Source organism: Mus pahari, chromosome 3, assembly GCF_900095145.1.
Source record: "Mus pahari chromosome 3, PAHARI_EIJ_v1.1, whole genome shotgun sequence".
NCBI lineage: Eukaryota > Metazoa > Chordata > Mammalia > Rodentia > Muridae > Mus > Mus pahari.
Window position 1 is genome coordinate 12,813,440 of NC_034592.1, and position 18,198 is coordinate 12,831,637.

At 50.5% G+C, this 18,198-nt stretch overlaps 2 protein-coding genes across 4 annotated transcripts; both read left to right on the top strand.

Moving 5' to 3' along the window:
* Window positions 1-9,134: 9,134 nt before the first annotated feature.
* Lcn8 (lipocalin 8) lies at window positions 9,135-12,337 on the top strand. Its single transcript, XM_021195041.1, has 7 exons — window positions 9,135-9,234; window positions 10,175-10,305; window positions 10,882-10,952; window positions 11,241-11,345; window positions 11,425-11,514; window positions 11,608-11,633; window positions 12,220-12,337. The coding sequence occupies exons 1-7, from the start codon at window positions 9,142-9,144 to the stop codon at window positions 12,229-12,231; spliced, it is 528 nt and encodes a 175-aa protein (XP_021050700.1). The 5' UTR covers window positions 9,135-9,141; the 3' UTR covers window positions 12,232-12,337.
* A 1,669-nt stretch (window positions 12,338-14,006) lies between these two features.
* On the top strand, window positions 14,007-18,198 carry LOC110319268 (epididymal-specific lipocalin-5). 3 transcript variants are annotated; one of them, XM_021194738.1, is made up of 7 exons: window positions 14,007-14,146; window positions 14,364-14,500; window positions 16,112-16,191; window positions 16,660-16,764; window positions 16,919-17,020; window positions 17,106-17,131; window positions 17,533-17,632. In XM_021194738.1, the coding sequence occupies exons 1-7, from the start codon at window positions 14,030-14,032 to the stop codon at window positions 17,542-17,544; spliced, it is 579 nt and encodes a 192-aa protein (XP_021050397.1). In that variant the 5' UTR covers window positions 14,007-14,029; the 3' UTR covers window positions 17,545-17,632. The 3 variants fall into 3 exon arrangements, with proteins under 3 accessions (XP_021050397.1, XP_021050399.1, XP_021050396.1); XM_021194740.1 differs by lacking the exons at window positions 17,106-17,131; window positions 17,533-17,632 and adding an exon at window positions 17,859-18,198; XM_021194737.1 differs by lacking the exon at window positions 17,106-17,131 and having other exon boundaries at window positions 17,402-17,632.

Consider the following 18,198-nt stretch of genomic DNA (forward strand, 5'->3'; position numbering starts at 1 on the left):
CCCCCAGCTCTCAGGCTCTCAACAGCCCCTCCAGATCTCAGGCTCCCACAGCCCCCACCCCCAGCTCTCAGGCTCTCAACAGCCCCCCCAAGCTCTCAGGCTCCCAACAGTCCCCCCACACCCCCTAAGCTTCCTCACACTTCTCTCTCCAACCCTTGACATCAGCAAGCCATGTCTAGTCCCTATGGCTCAGCATATTCTAGAATGCCACACAAAAGGAGAAAGGCAACTGCAGACTTCCCCCTCAAAGTGGCTCCTTTCCCTCAGTAGAGTCGTTTGAAATGGTGTACTGGCTGGTTTTGTGTCACTTTGACACAAGCTGGAGTTGTCACAGAGAAAGAAGCCTCCCTTAAGGAAATGCTTCCATGAGATCCAGCTGTAAGGCATTTTCTCAATTAGTGATCAAGGGGGGAGGTCCCCTTGTGGGTGGTGCCATCTCTGGGCTGGTAGTCTTGGGTTCTATAGGAAAGCAAGCTGAGCAAGCCAGGGGAAGCAAGCCAGTAAGGAACATCCCTCCATGGCCTCTGCATCAGCTTCTGGTTCCTGACCTGCTTGAATTCCAGTTCTGACTTCCTTTGGTGATGAACAGCAACATGGACATATAAGCTGAATAAACCCTTTCCTCCCCAACTTGCCTCTTGGTTATGATGTTAGTGCAGGAACAGAAACCCTGACTAAGACAGATGGCCATACTGCCACGTTTGCCACATTGCCACGTTGCCACATTGCAGGGCTCCCTACATTTAGTTTTGAGCAGCTTCTGCTACAGGGATGAACTACAGTGTGGTCGCTGTGGAGGGCATCCAGCTCTTCTACTTTTAGTGATTGTTAATAGGCAGTGTGTGTTGGTTTGTTGTAAGCCTAAATTCTTATTTCTTTTTGGAAATCTTATCTCTCTGGGAGTGCTGCTTTTGGGCTTAGGGGGTTCTCATGGCATGTTTTCTGAATGTGACCATCTTGCTCTCCTCGGCAGCATGGGGGAGAGGTCCCACTGTTCTTCATCTTCACCAGCACTGGGCATGTCTTAGAAAGCTTTAACCATGCTGATATGCGCATCTGGCTCTCAGACCGATGTCTACTTCCCTGTCCCTGATGATTGACAATGCACATCTTGTCCTTTGATTCCAGTCTGGATGTCTTCCTCAGCGCAAGGTCTTTTCAACTCTTTGTCACATATGCATGCGAATGTATTGTGTATAAATTATATGTGTGCACATATTTATGTATGTACACATGCATTTGTATGTGTGTGCATACAGAGACCAGAGGTTAAGGTTGGGTCTTCCCATCTTGTTTTTTGAGATCGGATCTCTCGTTGAATCTGGAACTCACTAATGTGCCTTGGTTGGCTAACCACGGAGTTCCAGGACCCACCTGCTTCTGCCTTTCTGGTGCTGGGACTGTAGACCCTCACTGCTGTGTCCAGTTTCCCATGTGGACCCTGGGGATCCGAATCAGGTCCTCATGCTTGAGGCAAGCACTTTACTGACTGAGCCGTCCCCAACCCTTTTTACCTCTTTGATGACATGCTGTTGGCTTGCTTTTTATTATTGAATCTCCAGAGTTCACCAGCGTCTGACTTCAGTCCCTTGGTTATACTTTCCTGGAAGGCTTTATCTGCTCTATCCTGTGACATTGGTGACACATGAAATGTCTCAGAAGTGTTAAGCCCTTGGCCCTGTTCCTCCATCTCTCTCTCTCTCTCTCTCTCTTTCTCTCTCTCTCTCTCTCTCTCTCTCTCTCTCTCTCTCTCTCTCTTGGTTTGTTGAGACAGGGTTTCTCTGTGTAGCCCTGGCTGTCCTGGAACTCACTTTGTAGACCAGGTTGGCCTAGAACTCAGAAATCCTCCTGCCTCTGCCTCCCGAGTGCTGGGATTAAAGGTGTACGCCACCATGCCCAGTATTGTTCCTCCATCTCTTAGGGTCACTGAGGGTCTTTCTCTGATCCAATGCTTTGTCTGCAGTGCCCTGGATGACTTATGGATCTGGTCTCTCTAATGGACCCTGAATTCTGATTAGAGGGTTCTGGGTGGTGTGCTTGGAGGCCAGGGTCCATAGGTACTCTGTGGTGACAAAGGTCACTTAGCGAGACCTTTCCTGGTTGTGGCCTTCACCAGTCCCGTGCCTCCCTGATGTCCATTTCCACATGCACACTTCTGAAACTAGTGATAAGGTAGCCATCGACACCATAGTCCACTTTAAGTGCTGCCGCTGCCCAGCCCTTCCTACTTGTAGGAGGCCCAGCTGGGGTATCTGGGGGGAGGCTACCCAGGGCTGTCTCAGGGCTGTGCTGGTCCAAGCTGTGCCCCAGGATGAGGCCTAGAAACAAGCCCAGAAGTGACCTCAGCTCAGAGCTGGATAAGAGAGAGAGGCAGGGAGGATCAGATAGTACCCAACATCCTAATGGTAAGCATGGTAGTATGCCAGGGCAAACCCAAGCCTGCCTGTTTGCCAGCATCTCCCTGTATCTAAACAGGTTAGCAGATGGACAGAGGTGTGTGGGATCTAAGTCCTGACAATGTGAGAGAGCCTTTGCCGTCTCCGTGACCTGGGTTTTCGAAGGTGCCTTCTCCTCAAACCCAAAGCCAGGGTTGTGTTGGTCTATAAAGCTGGTGCCACTGGAGCTGGGTGACTTGGGAGCCAGGGCTGGTGAGCAGGTGTAGCCATGGGGCTAGTCCTGCTGAGCTGGATCCCACTCCTTTCTGAACCTCAAGCTTCGGAGCTCAAGTAAGGCTGAGGTCTTACTGCAACCCAGAAGGTAGTAGACCTACGGCTGTGCCCAGGTTGGGAGGGACCCAGCTTCAGCTGAAACTCGTCAAGGGGAGCTTTAGACCTAGACACAGGCCATCTGTGGGCCATTCTGCTGTGAGAAATAGAGGCTCAAGGTGATCAGTGGTACCACCCTGGCAGAGACTCTCGCTGTGCGACCTCACACAGGCCCCTGCTTCTCTGGTCTTTGGCTTGTCCCTGGGATTTCTGGGCAAGGAGGTCCACATGAAGTTACTGGCCTGTAGTCACAGAACCATCCTGAAGTCCGCAGGTCTCTGGTGTGTCATTGCCATGGTACCCTAGTGCAATGTCTTCCTGGACACCAAGGACTATGTGCTGATGTCCACCAGAGATGTCAGTGCCTTTATGGAGGGTGACCTCAATATCCTCATGGGGTTCCTAGCCTGTGGGCTGGCTGGTGTGAAAGGGGCCGAGTACTTCAGCAGGGAGTAATGGCTATATCCCTCAAGGGTAATGGCTGTAATAGGTTGATGGTTAATACCTGAGGATAGGATCCCAGGGGCACTTCTGAGATCCAGATAGGTCTTGTTGCGGATCAGGAAGCCTTCTGGGATAGCATAGCAGGTTGGCCCGACACTGCTTTTATTCCAATGCTAAGTACTGGCCTTCAAGATTTGGAGTCAGCTTGCAGCTTCTGGGAATCTTCCCCCAGTTCATTCTGATTGGTAAATAAAAATGCCAGCAGCTAATAGCTGGAGAGGAGAGGCATGGGCGAGGTTTAGGGTTCCCAGACTTGGAACTGGGAAGAGGAGGAAGGAGGGAGACTCAGGGGTGGCCATGAAAGGTAATAAGGTGCGGGAGGAGAAGCGGAGCCGCCATGTAAAGGGGCCAAGAGGATGACCCAGAGGGCAGCTCAACTGGGTCAAGAGCAGTCAAGATGGAATGTGGAATAGTACGTAACAACTCCGAGTTATCGGTGGGAGATAGACTAACAGCATGGAGGTTAGGCAGTTGCCCAGCTATTGTGTTGCTTAAGGCATATTAAATTTAAAGGCTGTGTGTGTGTCTCTCATCTGGGAACATAAACCATTGAGGTGGGTAGTAACCCTTTTCTGGGCTTTATTTAAACTATTGTACTGCATGGGAGCATCTGAGGGGCTTTCATCAGGGACCCCCGAAGAGAGCCCTACGTCCATATATACATTCCCTCTCCAGCATTTCACTTGTGCGGTACAGCAGGGGTGGCTCCAACTTCTGTCCACATCTTAGCCACCTCTGCCACTCCCTATCTAGCCCTGGACTACCTGGATGTGTGCATCTCTGATACTGCCTGTAGCTCCTTCACAGTGGCCTGTATCAACAAGAAGCTGGGAGGCATGCTTAGCACCACGGTACAGCTCTACAGTGAGAAGTCTGCATTTCCTGTATCCCTGATCCCATCTCCGTGTCCCCACCCCCATTCAACCCACTGTTTTCCCCAGAATCCCCCTCCCCTCTGGCCCTATCCAGCTTCTCCTCACTCCTTCCTTGCCCCCTCTTTAGGTAATGCTTGGGATTGTCCCACATCTCATCCCTTAAGACTTGCTCCACCCTTCTCCTTACCCCTATCTTATCCATCTGGGACAGGCTGGCTAGGGCAGCCGTGGTAGATAGTAGGTGGAGATGGACCTCCCTCAGCTGCTCACCAGGAAGGGTTTGCTGGCAGGGGTCCCTGAGAACCAACCACACAGACACCTCTTTAGGATGGGAATCCTTCCTTCCTTCCCCAAGACTGAGCCTAATTCTACTTTAAATTTTTCCCACTTCCCAAAATGGAGAGGCTAGAGCCAGGGGCTGGGGATGGGAGGAGAGCTGCTCTCTCATCTGCCAGGGAAAGATATTTGAGGAGACACGGCTTAGTGTAAAGAGAGCACTCTGGCCTCCGTTAGGACCTTGGGTGAAATGAGAAGAGGCTGTAAAACGTGTGTGTGTGTGTGTGTGTGTGTGTGTGTGTGTGTGTGGTTCCACCCTCCATCCCTGGGACATCCAGTCATAGCAGAACTAAGTGAATCCTCTCCCAACCAGACAGTCCAGCCAGGGGAAGAGGATCCAGCAGGCAACAGAGTCAGAGACAGCTCTGCTCCAATTGTTAGAGAATCCACATGAAGACTGAGCTGCACATCTGCTATACATGTGTAGGGGCCTCGCTCCAGCCCCTGCTCGCTCTTTGGTTGGTGGCTCAGTCTTGACTTGTAGTGTTCTTGACCCCTGTGGCTCACTCAATTCTATTCCCAAGTCTTCCACAAGACTCCCCTAGTTCTGCCTGATGTTTGGATGTGGGTCTCTGCATCTGTTTCCATCCACCGCTGGATGGAAGCCTCTCAAGAGACAGTTATGCTAGGTTCCTGTCTGCAAGCATAGCAGAGAATCATGAATAGTGTTAGGAATTGGCTTTCTTACATGGAATGGGTCTCAAGTTGGACCAGTCATTGGTTGGCCATTACCTCAATCTTGGCTCCATCTTTATCCCTGTACATTTTTTTTTAATTTTTTTTTTTGAGACAGGGTTTCTCTGTGTAGCCCTGGCTGTCCTGGAACTCACTTTGTAGAACAGGTTGGCCTCAAACTCAGAAACCTGCCTGTCTCTGCCTCCCAAGTGCTGGGATTAAAGACATGTGCCACCACTGTCCGGCTATCCCTGTACATCTTATAGGCAGAACAAATTTTGGGTTGAAGGTTTTGTGGGTGGGTTGATGTCCCCCTCTGTACTGGCTAGTTTTGTGTCAACTTGACACAGCTGGAGTTATCACAGAGAAAGGAGCTTCAGTTGGGGAAATGCCTCCATGAGATCCAGCTGTAAGGCATTTTCTCAATTAGTGATCAAGGGGGGGAGGTCCCCTTGTGGGTGGGGCCATCTCTGGACTGGTAGTCTTGGGTTCTATAAGAGAGCAGGCTGAGCAAGCCAGGAGAAGCAATCCAGTAAGGAACATCCCTCCATGGCCTCTGCATCAGCTCCTGCTTTCTGACCTGCTTGAGTTCCAGGCCTGAATCCTTTGGTGATCAACTGCAGTATGGAAATGTAAGCCGAATAAACCCTTTCCTCCCCAACTTGCTTCTTGGTCATGATGTTTTGTCCAGGAATAGAAACCCTGACTAAGACAAATTGGTACTAGGAGTGGGATATTCCTGTGACAACCTGATCATGTTTTGGGGAGGACTGTGGAAGGACTTTGGAACTTTGGGCTAGAAGATCCATTTGGTGGTAAGAGTTCTGTCGAATGTTGTGTAGGAGCTTGGAAGATAATGTTGAGAACAGTGAAGAAGATGGAGACCTGGCTTGTGAAACTTCAGAGGGAAAAATTAAAGATTCTTTTCAGGGCCATTGCTGTCGTTCTGGCTAGCTGGGGCTGAAGAATCAGCGGTGATTAACAAGATACCAGAACCACTAAAGCGAAACCTTTTCGTAGGTAGTCTCTGTGCTGCTTGCCATTGAACAAGATGTGGGGGTACAGGGGTTCCTTTCCAGGGATTATCACTGTTCTTTTCTTCATGTCATAGAATTCCCATTCTTCCAGTGGGTCTAGTCCTACTTCAAAGGCCAGGCGTGGGGATCAGGAAGGGGCTGGTTCTGCTCCATTGCTTAACTGTCTGTGGTCCAAAGACAACAAGAACCAGAAGCAATTAGCCCTCATAACTGCTGCCCTCATCCTGTGCTGGTCACCCAGAGAACCAGGTGCCATCCACCCACTTCCCTTTCCCTCACTCCAGCCAAACCCCTCTCTGTATTCCCAAAGGCCCTGGCTTGTCAGTCTGTTACAGGTACCAGCCGGTCCTCAGCTTCCCTCCTGATGCCCCAAGGTCTTTGGATGGTTCCTTCTGGCACTCACTGTGCAGCTTCTCCTAACTCATCCCTTATGTCCTCCTCATAGCCCTCCGTAATGTCTTCTGTAGCCTGGTTCCCTCTGGAGGGCGGGCTTCGGTGGTTTTCCTGTGAGCTGTCCAGGTCTTGAGCAGCTCTAGGTGGGTCCAAAAGGTTGGCGACTGTTCCCGAAGGATGAGGGATGCTGGCCTGGGTAGAGCTCTTTTGGGGTGCCCTGGGCCCCCTCCCAGGGACTCTGCTGCACAAGCTGTGGTTAGAGATTTGGGTCACAAGGTGACTAATTCTTCTTGGGGGTGTCAGTCAGGGAGGCTTTGCATTCAGTGCACTTCATGGTCCCTGTTTAGCCTGTTTCTTTCCTTTTTATTTGGAGGAAATAAACAATTGTGAGAAAAGCTAATATTTTTAGCTTTTTTCCTAGAGAGTGAGAGACTTTGTTTTAGTATCAGTCACAAATAAATTTGATTTTAAAGATCAAGGTTGTCTGCCTTAAAAAAGAATTCTCTGTGTTCTGAGAGGTGTTGGTTTCATACACTGAAAAACCGTGTCGTTGGGGCTGGGAAAGTGGCTCAGCTGGTAAAGCGCTTTCTTCAGGACCCATGTAGAAAGCCAGGCATGGTGGTATGTATTTGAAATCACATGGTGCGTGCTGGACATACAGAGTTAGGGGGGGTCTCTGGGGCTCACTGGCTGGGCAGCCTAGACTACTCAGCACGCTCTAGGCTGGTAAGAAACTGTGTCTCAAAAAATAAGTAACCAGCCAATCGACCACCAATCAATAAGCTAACTAATTAACTAGCTAGCTAGCTAACTGACTAACTAACTAACTAAACTAACTAACGAAGCAAAACAAGTGAAAATACAAAGTGACTTGTACTGGAGGAACAACACCTGACGTTGAACTCTGGCTTCTGCAGCCATGTGAATATATGTATGCCTTCCCCCAACAAGAACAAAGACATGAACACTATACACACAGAGACACACAGACACACAAATGCCACAAACATACAAACCACACACAAATATCACATACAAACATACATACCACACACAAATACCACAAACATATATAACACACACATGCACAGATAGCACCTGCTTGTGGACGTTGTACATCGTGGTGCGCACTAGGCTCCGCACCACGATGTACAACGTCCACAAGCAGTTGGTGTGACTCTAACTAAGGAAGTGAAGGATCTGTATGATAAGAACTTCAAATCCCTAAAGAAAGAAATTGAAGAAGATCTCAGAAGATGGAAAGATTTCCCATAGTCATGGATTGTTTCTTTCCTTTTTATTTGGAGGAAATAAACAATTGTGAGAAAAGCTAATATTTTTAGCTTTTTTCCTAGAGAGTGAGAGACTTTGTTTTAGTATCAGTCACAAATAAATTTGATTTTAAAGATCAAGGTTGTCTGCCTTAAAAAAGAATTCTCTGTGTTCTGAGAGGTGTTGGTTTCATACACTGAAAAACCGTGTCGTTGGGGCTGGGAAAGTGGCTCAGCTGGTAAAGCGCTTTCTTCAGGACCCATGTAGAAAGCCAGGCATGGTGGTATGTATTTGAAATCACATGGTGCGTGCTGGACATACAGAGTTAGGGGGGGTCTCTGGGGCTCACTGGCTGGGCAGCCTAGACTACTCAGCACGCTCTAGGCTGGTAAGAAACTGTGTCTCAAAAAATAAGTAACCAGCCAATCGACCACCAATCAATAAGCTAACTAATTAACTAGCTAGCTAGCTAACTGACTAACTAACTAACTAAACTAACTAACGAAGCAAAACAAGTGAAAATACAAAGTGACTTGTACTGGAGGAACAACACCTGACGTTGAACTCTGGCTTCTGCAGCCATGTGAATATATGTATGCCTTCCCCCAACAAGAACAAAGACATGAACACTATACACACAGAGACACACAGACACACAAATGCCACAAACATACAAACCACACACAAATATCACATACAAACATACATACCACACACAAATACCACAAACATATATAACACACACACATGCACAGATACCACATACAAACATATAAAACACACCACAGAGAGAGAAATACTGTATACAAACATACGTAACACACACACACACACACACACACACACACACACACACACACACACAGAGAATGGATGGGGGTCCTGGGAGTGCAGAGTGCTGCAAGGTGTAGGGTTCCTGGTCAGAGACCCAGGCCTCCTTGTCCAGTTCAATATTTTGTTATTGTTTTAAGCTTATTGTTACAAATGGAGAAACTGAGATCAATATTAGCTTGCCCAGGTCACAGCTCAGAGCTCAGGGCTGGACTTGGTTGGTGCGGTCTTACTGCATAGTTCATCACTGTCCACAGGATGGAGGCAGCTTAACTGTCGCTGGATCTTGGTCCAGTTCCTCTCTGGATGTGGGTTGATAGCATTTGAGCAGAAGCTGAGTCTCTGAACGGCTGGCAGCCAGCTTTGTCCAATGACATTCTCTGAGTGGTTGCACATGCTTGCACACTCTCCCAATATAAGCTCCCACCTTCCATAAACAGAAGCCACAACAAGATGGAAGCTAGGCTGCTGAGCAACGTCTGCGGACTCTTCCTGGTGTTCCTGCTACAAGCAGAGTCGACCAGGGTGGACCTCGTACCAGAGAAGGTGCCTCTTTCTTCTTGACTTTGAAGCACTACTGGGGCTTAATGGAAAGTTGGACAGGGAGGGAACATAGTGTACAACCAGTGAAGTCTCTCTTCCCTTCCATCTAACTCCTAGTTGGTTGCAGCCTAGCTGTCAGGGGCCAGACCTACTCTTGGGGCCTCCATCCTTAAGACAGCAGGCAGTGTGAGTCCCTCGTAAACCTCTGAGGTCTCTTCCCCTCCCTGAGTTCTCTCATGTTCCATCTGTCTTGAGGCAGAGTTGCTATCCTCAAGCTGGTCACTTCAGGGTCCTTGGTGATTTACAAATTTGGGGTCCCTTCCTTCTTCCTGGTTCATAGGGTTCCTAAGACCCTATCCCTGTGCACTGTGGAGCCAGAAGAGAATTTCTCCAGAGCAGACGGCTTGTCGCTTGAATTCCTCCTTCTATGCCTCAGTCCCCCATTCTTCCTGAGATTTCCAGACTCACACTGTAAAGTCAGAGGGGTCAGGCTTCGGGGGACACAGATTATTTTCTCTTGTAACAGTAATGAGTTTCTAAAAGTTTCAGGTGATGTCCTGTGCTCTGAGAACATTGCCACTGCAGGAGATCATGATCCTGGGGAGGTCGAGATTAGTAGAACCACGCTTCATTCAGTATGAAAGCTTTAAGCCTGGATGCTTGCTCCCCACACACTTGTTGGAAAGGTCTCCTGGCTAACCAGGAATGAACATTGTGCCAGTACCTTCTGGAAGGGATATTTCTGTCTGGTGTCCTGAAAGGTCCCCTGGGAAGGAAAACTCGGCTGAGAATAAGTGGCTTCCAATCTCATGGCTATGGATGGCCCCTCAAGCCCATCCACTGCTGCCCGAGTGTCTCTGAAACACCCTCTCCAGCCCAGGGGCTGGAGACCCAGTGGGCTTGGCTGAGCAAAGCCAGGGATACCTCTAGTCCTGTTCTCTAGATTGCAGGATTCTGGAAGGAAGTGGCTGTGGCTTCTGACCAAAACCTGGTGCTGAAGGCTCAAAGGAGGGTAGAGGGCTTGTTCCTCACCTTCAGTGGGGGGAACGTCACTGTGAAAGCCGTGTACAACAGGTAAGAGGCTTGGGTCACTAGGGATGTGGCCTGCTGGGAAGGAAGAGCCATATATGTAGTTGAAATTAGACAAAGCTATACCTCTTACAGTGGTGGGATCGTCAGTATGGGGGCCAGCCTTTTCCATGTCTATCTGCTTGGATCTTCCAACCCCAGAGAAAGCTAGATCTCAGGTTCCTAGATCTGCCTTTCTACCAAAATGTAAACAAAGACTTTAGATAATTCCCTATTGCTTTATAAGAGACAGTGGGCGGTAGCTGCCTGCCTCTCTGAAGGAGAGAGGTTGGGGCAGCCCTGCCCCACACATTGCCCCTTCTACATGGACCCTAGACCCCAGCATGGGCATGAGCTTGACAGTATCCTTTCTGAAGGTGGGCAGCACTCAGGAATGTGTGAAGTGAAGGTGGGCAGCACTCAGGAATGTGTGAAGTGAAGGTGTGAAGCACTTAGGAATGTGTGAAGTGAAGGTGTGAAGCACTCAGGAATGTGTGAAGTGAAGGTGTGCAGCACTCAGATATGCCCAGAAGGCGGAATGCAGGCTGGCAGGTTCTTAACAAGCACTGTGTTGCTTTTCAGCTCAGGAAGTTGTGTGACAGAAAGATCATCGGGTTCAGAAAGAGACACTGTAGGGGAATTTGCTTTTCCTGGTAAGTACTGTTGCCTTGTTGCAGCTGTCTGAGCCTGGACATCTTCCCCCTGGCCTCATTCTCTGTGCCCTTCCTAGGATTCTCAGGCCCTGGACCCCAGTCCCCTCATCTCTATTAGTGTACTGGGTTGACCTTCAGAAGTTGTCTTCTCAGATGTCACAGGCAGGTCCCAGCACTAGGCAGAGACAGAAAGGAGTTAGATTCTGCAGACCCGGCCTTCAAGGTCAGCTCCCTGGAGTGTTCAGGTCTGAGCAAGCCTCCTTAACCCTGCCACTGGCACTCCTGAAGGGAACAGGGAGATCCACGTGCTGGACACGGACTACGAGCGCTACACCATCCTGAAGTTGACCCTGCTCTGGCAGGGTAGAAACTTCCATGTGCTCAAGTACTTCAGTAAGTTCCGCCTGGGCTGGGCTCTGCCCTGTGACTGCCTTCCTTCAGGCTGCCAGCCCCTCTCTGTTGTGCCCCATAGCTCGGAGCCTTGAGAAGGAGGATGAGCCAGGTTTCTGGCGGTTCCGGGAAATGACAGCAGACCAAGGCCTTTACATGCTGGCCCGCCACGGTGAGTATAGCATCTTGGAGAGGATGCTGTACCAGGCCCCTGTGATGGGGTCTGATGCCCTCCTGACTGTACTAATGCTGTCCCATCGTGCAGGGAGGTGTGCTGAGCTTTTGAAAGAGGTGAGTCCACTACCCTTGGTCTACACTGCAGTCCGGCTCCCAAGAAGCCCCTGCTGGTACTACTAGATCCTGATCCCGGAGAGGAGGGTCGCCCATCCCTTCTCTAATCAAGACAACCGATAGCCCCGGCTGGCAGCTTCAGAGGCATCGATTTGTAGTCTTTGGAAAGAGCAATCTGCTATGTGACCCAAGAGCCATGCTGGGCTCTTGGGTGTGGGACAGAACTAGGTTGTCGAAGAGAGGTCCCTTGTTTGTATTGTTCTGTGCAGCAAGACTGTGCAGGGTTCTGGGCCAGCTCTGACCCTTCATGTCCTGACGATGGAATGGGGTGTTCAGCTCTGTTAGATATCTTGGGGTTTCCTGTGTCTAGCACCATGCTAACCTACAACCTATTCAACCGCACTGTCACAGCCATGCCCCAGAGGTTGACACTAGAACCCATTTTGCAGACAGAGACCTCAAGGCTCAGAGAGCCAGTGCTTTGCCAAGCCAGGCAGCTGGAGTACCAGGCACCTGGCTTGTGACACTTGACCTCAGGGTCCCTGGAGGCTATGCATGGCCTTGAGCTCTGCCGTTCTGCCTGCAGGGACTGGTCTGAGGAGCTCCTGCCCAGGCCTGTGGCTGCAGCCCCACCTACCTGGCCTCTCCCGCTCCTGCCTGAAGAACCTCTGCACCTGCTCCAAATAAATTCTGCTGCCAAATGCTGCCTGGCGTTTCTCCTGGGGGCGGGAAGGGGGGCGACAGGATGCTTCTGTACCCTAGGTGGAGGGAACACCCCTGCATTTCCTGGGAATGGTTGTAATGTGCCTCCCACATGGGGCAGCCGGTCCTAGACTCCCATGTGGAAAGGTCCTGCTCCACCCTGCCCTGGCCCACTCATGGGGCAATGGGCTCCAGTGTCTCCCCTTCTCACTCTGTAACAGTGTCCCTCCTGCTCATAAGCGCTGGTGGCACCCCAGGTTGCTACAAGCAAAGAATGGGAGCAGTCTGGAGCTTTGTGGGCAGATGGCAAAGGTTTTGCAGTGGCTGCTGTGTGAATCTTGGCTGGTAGGTGTGGGTGTGGTAGCACACAGTTAGCAGGATCCTGAAGGATTTGTTTATTTGATCAAAACACAGGAGGGCTTTTTTTTTTTTTTCACAGAGACTTTCTAAGAGTACAGACCCTTACTGCTGGTTATACAGCGCCCACACACAACTCCTGGTGCCAGAGCTTACTTCATTGGCCTTCCAAATCACAAATTCTAGCATGAGATTATCAGCATCAGGACTGCTCAGTTCTGAACAGACCCAAAATTCTTTTGAGGCTTTCAGGGAGGACTCGAGACTTGGCTGCTGATCTGGGGCTGAGGTGGAGAGAAGCCTGGGCAGTTGCCTGACTTGACCTGGGCTCCCTCGGGATAGCTGGTTGACGTTGCTTCTGTCAGGGAGAAAAAGGGTGCCTCAGCCCATTAGCTGGGTTCCCAGAAAATCCAACGGGCCATCACTTCTGTCTGCAGTAGATATCCCTTTCTACATTTTTATAGCCTTGAATAATTTTTATAGCTCTTAACTGTTCTTCATACCTTCTCCCTGGATCCTCTCTTCCTCTCCCTCTCCTTATAATTTGAACACTGGCTGTAGTTGACAATATCCCTCTATCCTTGTCCGTGCCCTGAGGATCAGGGCCTGAGCTATCCCTAGGGGTTGATATAACAAGAGGCTGTCTTTTTGCTGTTGAGCCTGCACAGGTGGCTTGGCCCTATATGCTCAGCTCTTCACCTGGAAGCTGGAAATTGTGGTCTCTGCCCATAAAGACAAATTTGTGGGTAGAGATAATGCCGGGGCAGCAGTGCTGGCTTCAGCCCGGGCATGTTGGCTGATCATCTGGTGCCCTTGGCTAACTGCCATGGCTTCTTCAAAGGACTCAGAAAGACAGTCACGGGGTTGGAGGGATTACGATGTCCTAGCCCACTATTTAAGAGTCTCAGTCTGCTGGACACAGAGCTGCACAGATTCAACCATGAATGGCTCCAGTGCCCTCAGTCCTGCCCCCGCCATCTCCAGGCCTCTGATGCCTGGGTCACCTGCTACAGCTGGCAGAATTGTGCCCCTGTGCCTATGACCAAAGCCTGCCAAGGAGCCTTGGTGGAACCTGCACCCACACATTGGAAAGAATCAGCTCAATCACTGAGTGGATGGATAGATGCATACATGAGTGGACACCCAGAGGCAAGATCTGTGTCCCCTGGAGGCAGTCCCCTGGGTCCCACTATCTAGCAGGTAGGCGATCCACTTGACTGGTTTACAGTGCGCTTCCAACCCACCATAAGAACCTTCTATGCAGATTCCAAGCATCCACAGAGAAGGATATAAAGTCCAGAGGCTTTGGCTATGGCTTCTGGTGGGGAGCTGAACCCATGTGCTCAGTTGCTAGGCATATGGAGAGCATCATGCTCTTCACCTTGCTGGGACTGTGTGTGGGGCTGGCAGCTGGCACAGAGGGTGCGGCAGTGAAGGACTTCGACATAAGCAAGGTAGTTACAGTTACAGTGGGCCAGGCTCAGTGCTTTCTATGGGGGTTGGGTCCTGCCCAGAGTCAGCCTTCAGTACTCTACCATGTAGAACCTTTACTACTAGACCCTTCTGGACTGTTGCATCCCTTGGAAAGGAGGGGCAGAGAATGGCTCCCAGGGTTTCAGGTCTGACGATGGTACACTTGGGTAGCTCCTTTCACTACTCCCTATCCCCTAGATTTTAGGCTTCTGGTATGAAATTGCCCTTGCCTCCAAGATGGGCGCATATGGCTTGGCACACAAGGAGGAGAAGATGGGAGCCATGGTGGTCGAGCTGAAAGAGAACCTTCTGGCTCTGACCACCACCTATTACAAGTGAGTTAAGACTTTGTCTATGGCCATAGAGGGAAGCTGGGGCAGTCTGTACAGTGCTCTAGGCTCTCCCCAGAGATACCTCTGCCCACATCTGTGCTGCAGCTTCAGCAGTAGAGGGGGATGGGGAGGCAACCATTTCAGATGAGGCCAGACATCTTTGGCATTGTGGATGTTTCATTGTCTCCCAAGTCAGTTTAGGGACTGACCTACAACTCTATGGCCTTCCGACCGTCACCCTGGACTCTGAGTCAAGCAAGTAGCTGACCAGACAGCCTTAAGGTTCGGTTTCCTAGCTCCAGGGTCATGGGGCATGCCAGCTTCTGACGGACAGATGCCAAGGTCTAAGAGAGGAGGCAGGGTTGACCTGCGTTACCTCCTCATCTTGATGCTCAATCCAGCCCCGTCAAAGTTCACACGCATCGACTGGCCCAGAGACACCTTCCAGTCCCACAAGTGGAAGCCAGATTCCTCCACAAAGACATTCTCAGAGGGCCTTAAGGTGTGTACTCTCATCCTAGAGTGGCACTGGATGTGTGACATTGTTTCTCAGAGGGCCCTTAAGGTGTGTACTCTCATCCCAGAGTGGCACTGGATGTGTGACATTGTTTTCCTCAGTCATGCATGTCCCCGATCCCCAGGGAGTGTGTTCTCATACGTATATTACCATGGTTCTCAGAGTGTGTTCCTTCAGATGTATATCCTGTCATCTTAATGTGTGTCCTACAAGATGAATGTGCTTATACCGGAGTATGTCCCTGACTTTCAGGACACGTGTCCTTCAGACCGCAGCATGTCTCTTCACCTCAACACTGTGTTCTTCAGCTGCGTGTGACTCTGCTACTCAGGGACTATGGCTATCACATATGTGTCTTTGCTCCTCGGCGTGCTCCTACATGTGGATGTCCCTCTACCACGGACTGTGTCCCTCAGTAACTCTCCCCCAACGCGTGTCTCTTCACTTTAGGAAGTTTGTCCCTCAGATGTGTGTTTCCATGCTCCTGGATGGCTTATTCATGTCAGTGTGTCGCTCAGTGGCACTGAGTGGGTCTCTTAGGTGTGTTTGCTCCTGTACCTCAGACTGTACACATGCCAGTTCTCAGCACTAGTAAGTGAGTGCTCAGGTGGAATCACTGGAGACATTTCCACAGCCACTTCTTCTTACTCCAGCTCCATCTCCCTGGGTAGCCCCGGGTAGGGGGTCCTGTTCTCTGGGGTCATAGGCTCAGAAGACATTAGGCTCAACCATATGTGGCTGGTGTCTGGACTCCTGCGTCACCCACCCTGCATCCTCAGGCAGATGGCTCGTAGTCTCCTATCTTCCTTCCTTCCTCTTCCTTTCATTCTTTCCCATACCTCTCTGTCTGTCTAGCCCAGGCTGCCCAGGGCTGTGCACATATCTGAGGGATACTGTCTCTGAGGAGCAGTGTAACACTTGTGTCTAAAGAACACAGTTTGAGGTACCACGGCCACTGAGGGACACACTTTTTATCCTCTTTGTCCGTCTGTCTAGCCCAGGCTGCTCCGACTTAGCTATATAGCCCAACTTGGCTTCAGACTGCAATCCTTCCAGTGTTGGGATTACAGACTGACTTACCTTACTTGTCTTTGTAGTGAGGGCCACTGTGTGTTGGAGAAGGTTGCAGCCACTCAGGTGGACGGTCCAGCGAAGTTCAAGGTCACCAGAATATCAGGCAAGAATGCTGTCCCAAGATTGGTGGGTGCTGTGGTCTATCTGGGACACTTTGGTTTAATCTCATTGTGTACTTACCACTGTTCTGGTTAGGGGTGAGAGGATGGACCCAGCCTCACTGGGAGTGCTGTCTGGTGTATCTTGACTGAACCTCTGAGTACAATGCCCAGATGTCAGGACCCAGGGCAGATGCCCCTACAGCCAGTGGCCTCAGCCTTGCCTCCCTTTGCCAGGGCTTTGGCAGTCCCCTCTCTGAAATCCGAGGTGTGATTCACTGTTCAGTTATCTGGGTCCCTGGGGATTCCTGCCCTCCTCTCTGATTCAGAAGGTCACCCAGACTCTCAAGGCTGTCCCAGTATGTTTTGGGTACATGCTTGTGTGTGCATATGTGCCAAGCAGAAACACAACTAGGAACAGAGAGCCCTGACCAACAGGTAAGATGGTGCCTAGAATTTTCCTCTGTTCCCAGGAGAGAAAGAAGTTGTCGTTGTAGCCACAGACTACATGACGTATACCGTGATTGATATCACCTCTCTGGTGGCCGGGGTGGTCCGTCGAGCCATGAAACTGTACAGTAAGCCCAGCCTAGACTCATCTGGGGTGGGGTGTGGGTAACCCCTCCCTTGACTCATCTTATTGTCTGGAGTGGGGATAGGAGAGAATCCCAGGGCTACATCGGGGAGGGAGAATGTCTGTGACATAGAAGCCCTGTCCCATCTCACTTGCAGGCCGGAGCTTGGACGACAATGGGGAAGCCCTGAATAATTTCCAGAAGGTAGCCCTGAAGCATGGGTTTTCAGAAACAGACATCTGCACTCTCAAGCATGACTGTGAGTAGGCCTCCCTGGGGTCAGGGCCTCAGGGATGGGCCAGACCTGAGTCCGTGCTGCCCCTTCACTTGGCTTTTGTCCACAGTAACCTGTGTGAACGCATTGCAATCGGTGAGTCCCCGAACAAAGCTGGGCCTGTGTTGAGCACCCAGGGTGGGCGGGGGCTCCTTCACATGTCCTTTCTGTTACATCGGGAAAGGTATTTGCTCACATTAGTCTGGTATCTGTGGGTAGCTGGAGTAGGCAGATCCAAGTTCCGGGGGTGGGTCATAGGGAGAAATGGATCCTGTTGGATATCTTAGGGTTCTCTATATCCAGCACCGAGCACCAGCATGACCTCATTACCACAACCTACCCCCTAGATATGACTCATTTTTTCAGATATAGAAATCAAGGCTTTGCCAAAGCCAGTCAGTTGGGACAACAGGACCCTAGCCTGTGACCCTGGCCAGTGAGTGCCTCAGATCCCTGGAGGCCACACATGGCTCTGAGCTTGGTTCTTCTGCCTACAGGGACAGATCTGAGGAGGAAGCAGTATCTCTGCCTATCTGGCCTCTCCTGCCCCTACCCAAGGGGTCCCTGCATCTGTGTGAAATAAAGCTTGCTGCTACACGCTGCCCAGCATCTTTCCTGAGGGTAGAGTGAATGAGGACAGATGGGTCACAGGGCAGAAGTGGGCATCGTAATCCCTCCAACCCCGTGACTGTCTTTCTGAGTCCTTTGAAGAAGCCATGGCAGTTAGCCAAGGGCACCAGATGATCAGCCAACATGCCCGGGGCTGAAGCCTGCACTGCTGCCCCGGCATTATCTTTACCCACAAATTTGTCTTTATGGGCAGAGACCACAATTTCCAGCTTCCAGGTGAAGAGCTGAGCATATAGGGCCAAGCCACCTGTGCACAGTGACCCTGCTGAATGCAAATGCATTGCATTTTTTCTGTGAATACTCTGTAATGGACACACCTCATATAGCTGGATCAGGGTCCACCCACTGATGGACTGACTCGTCACAGCTCAGTCCTCATGACAGTCCTCACTCTGGAGCTGTCTACTGTCTCTTGTGATCTGGAAACAGCCCTCGCAGGTCCCAGGCAGAGATGAGGGCAGTAGCTCTCTTAAATAGAAGGGGATGCTGCCTATATTTTCCTTTTTTAAAATTTATTATATGTAAGTACACTG

Bases quoted from the DNA above. Each gene is read 5' to 3' on its own strand.
- LOC110319268 (XM_021194737.1), top strand. From the start codon at position 14,030: ATGTGCTCAGTTGCTAGGCATATGGAGAGCATCATGCTCTTCACCTTG. The intron at 14,501-16,111 runs GTGAGTTAAGAC...TTGTCTTTGTAG, and splicing joins CTGACCACCACCTATTACAA to TGAGGGCCACTGTGTGTTGG. The intron at 16,765-16,918 runs GTAAGCCCAGCC...TCTCACTTGCAG, and splicing joins TCGAGCCATGAAACTGTACA to GCCGGAGCTTGGACGACAAT.
- Lcn8 (XM_021195041.1), top strand. From the start codon at position 9,142: ATGGAAGCTAGGCTGCTGAGCAACGTCTGCGGACTCTTCCTGGTGTTC. The intron at 9,235-10,174 runs GTGCCTCTTTCT...CCTGTTCTCTAG, and splicing joins TGGACCTCGTACCAGAGAAG to ATTGCAGGATTCTGGAAGGA. The intron at 11,346-11,424 runs GTAAGTTCCGCC...TGTGCCCCATAG, and splicing joins CCATGTGCTCAAGTACTTCA to CTCGGAGCCTTGAGAAGGAG.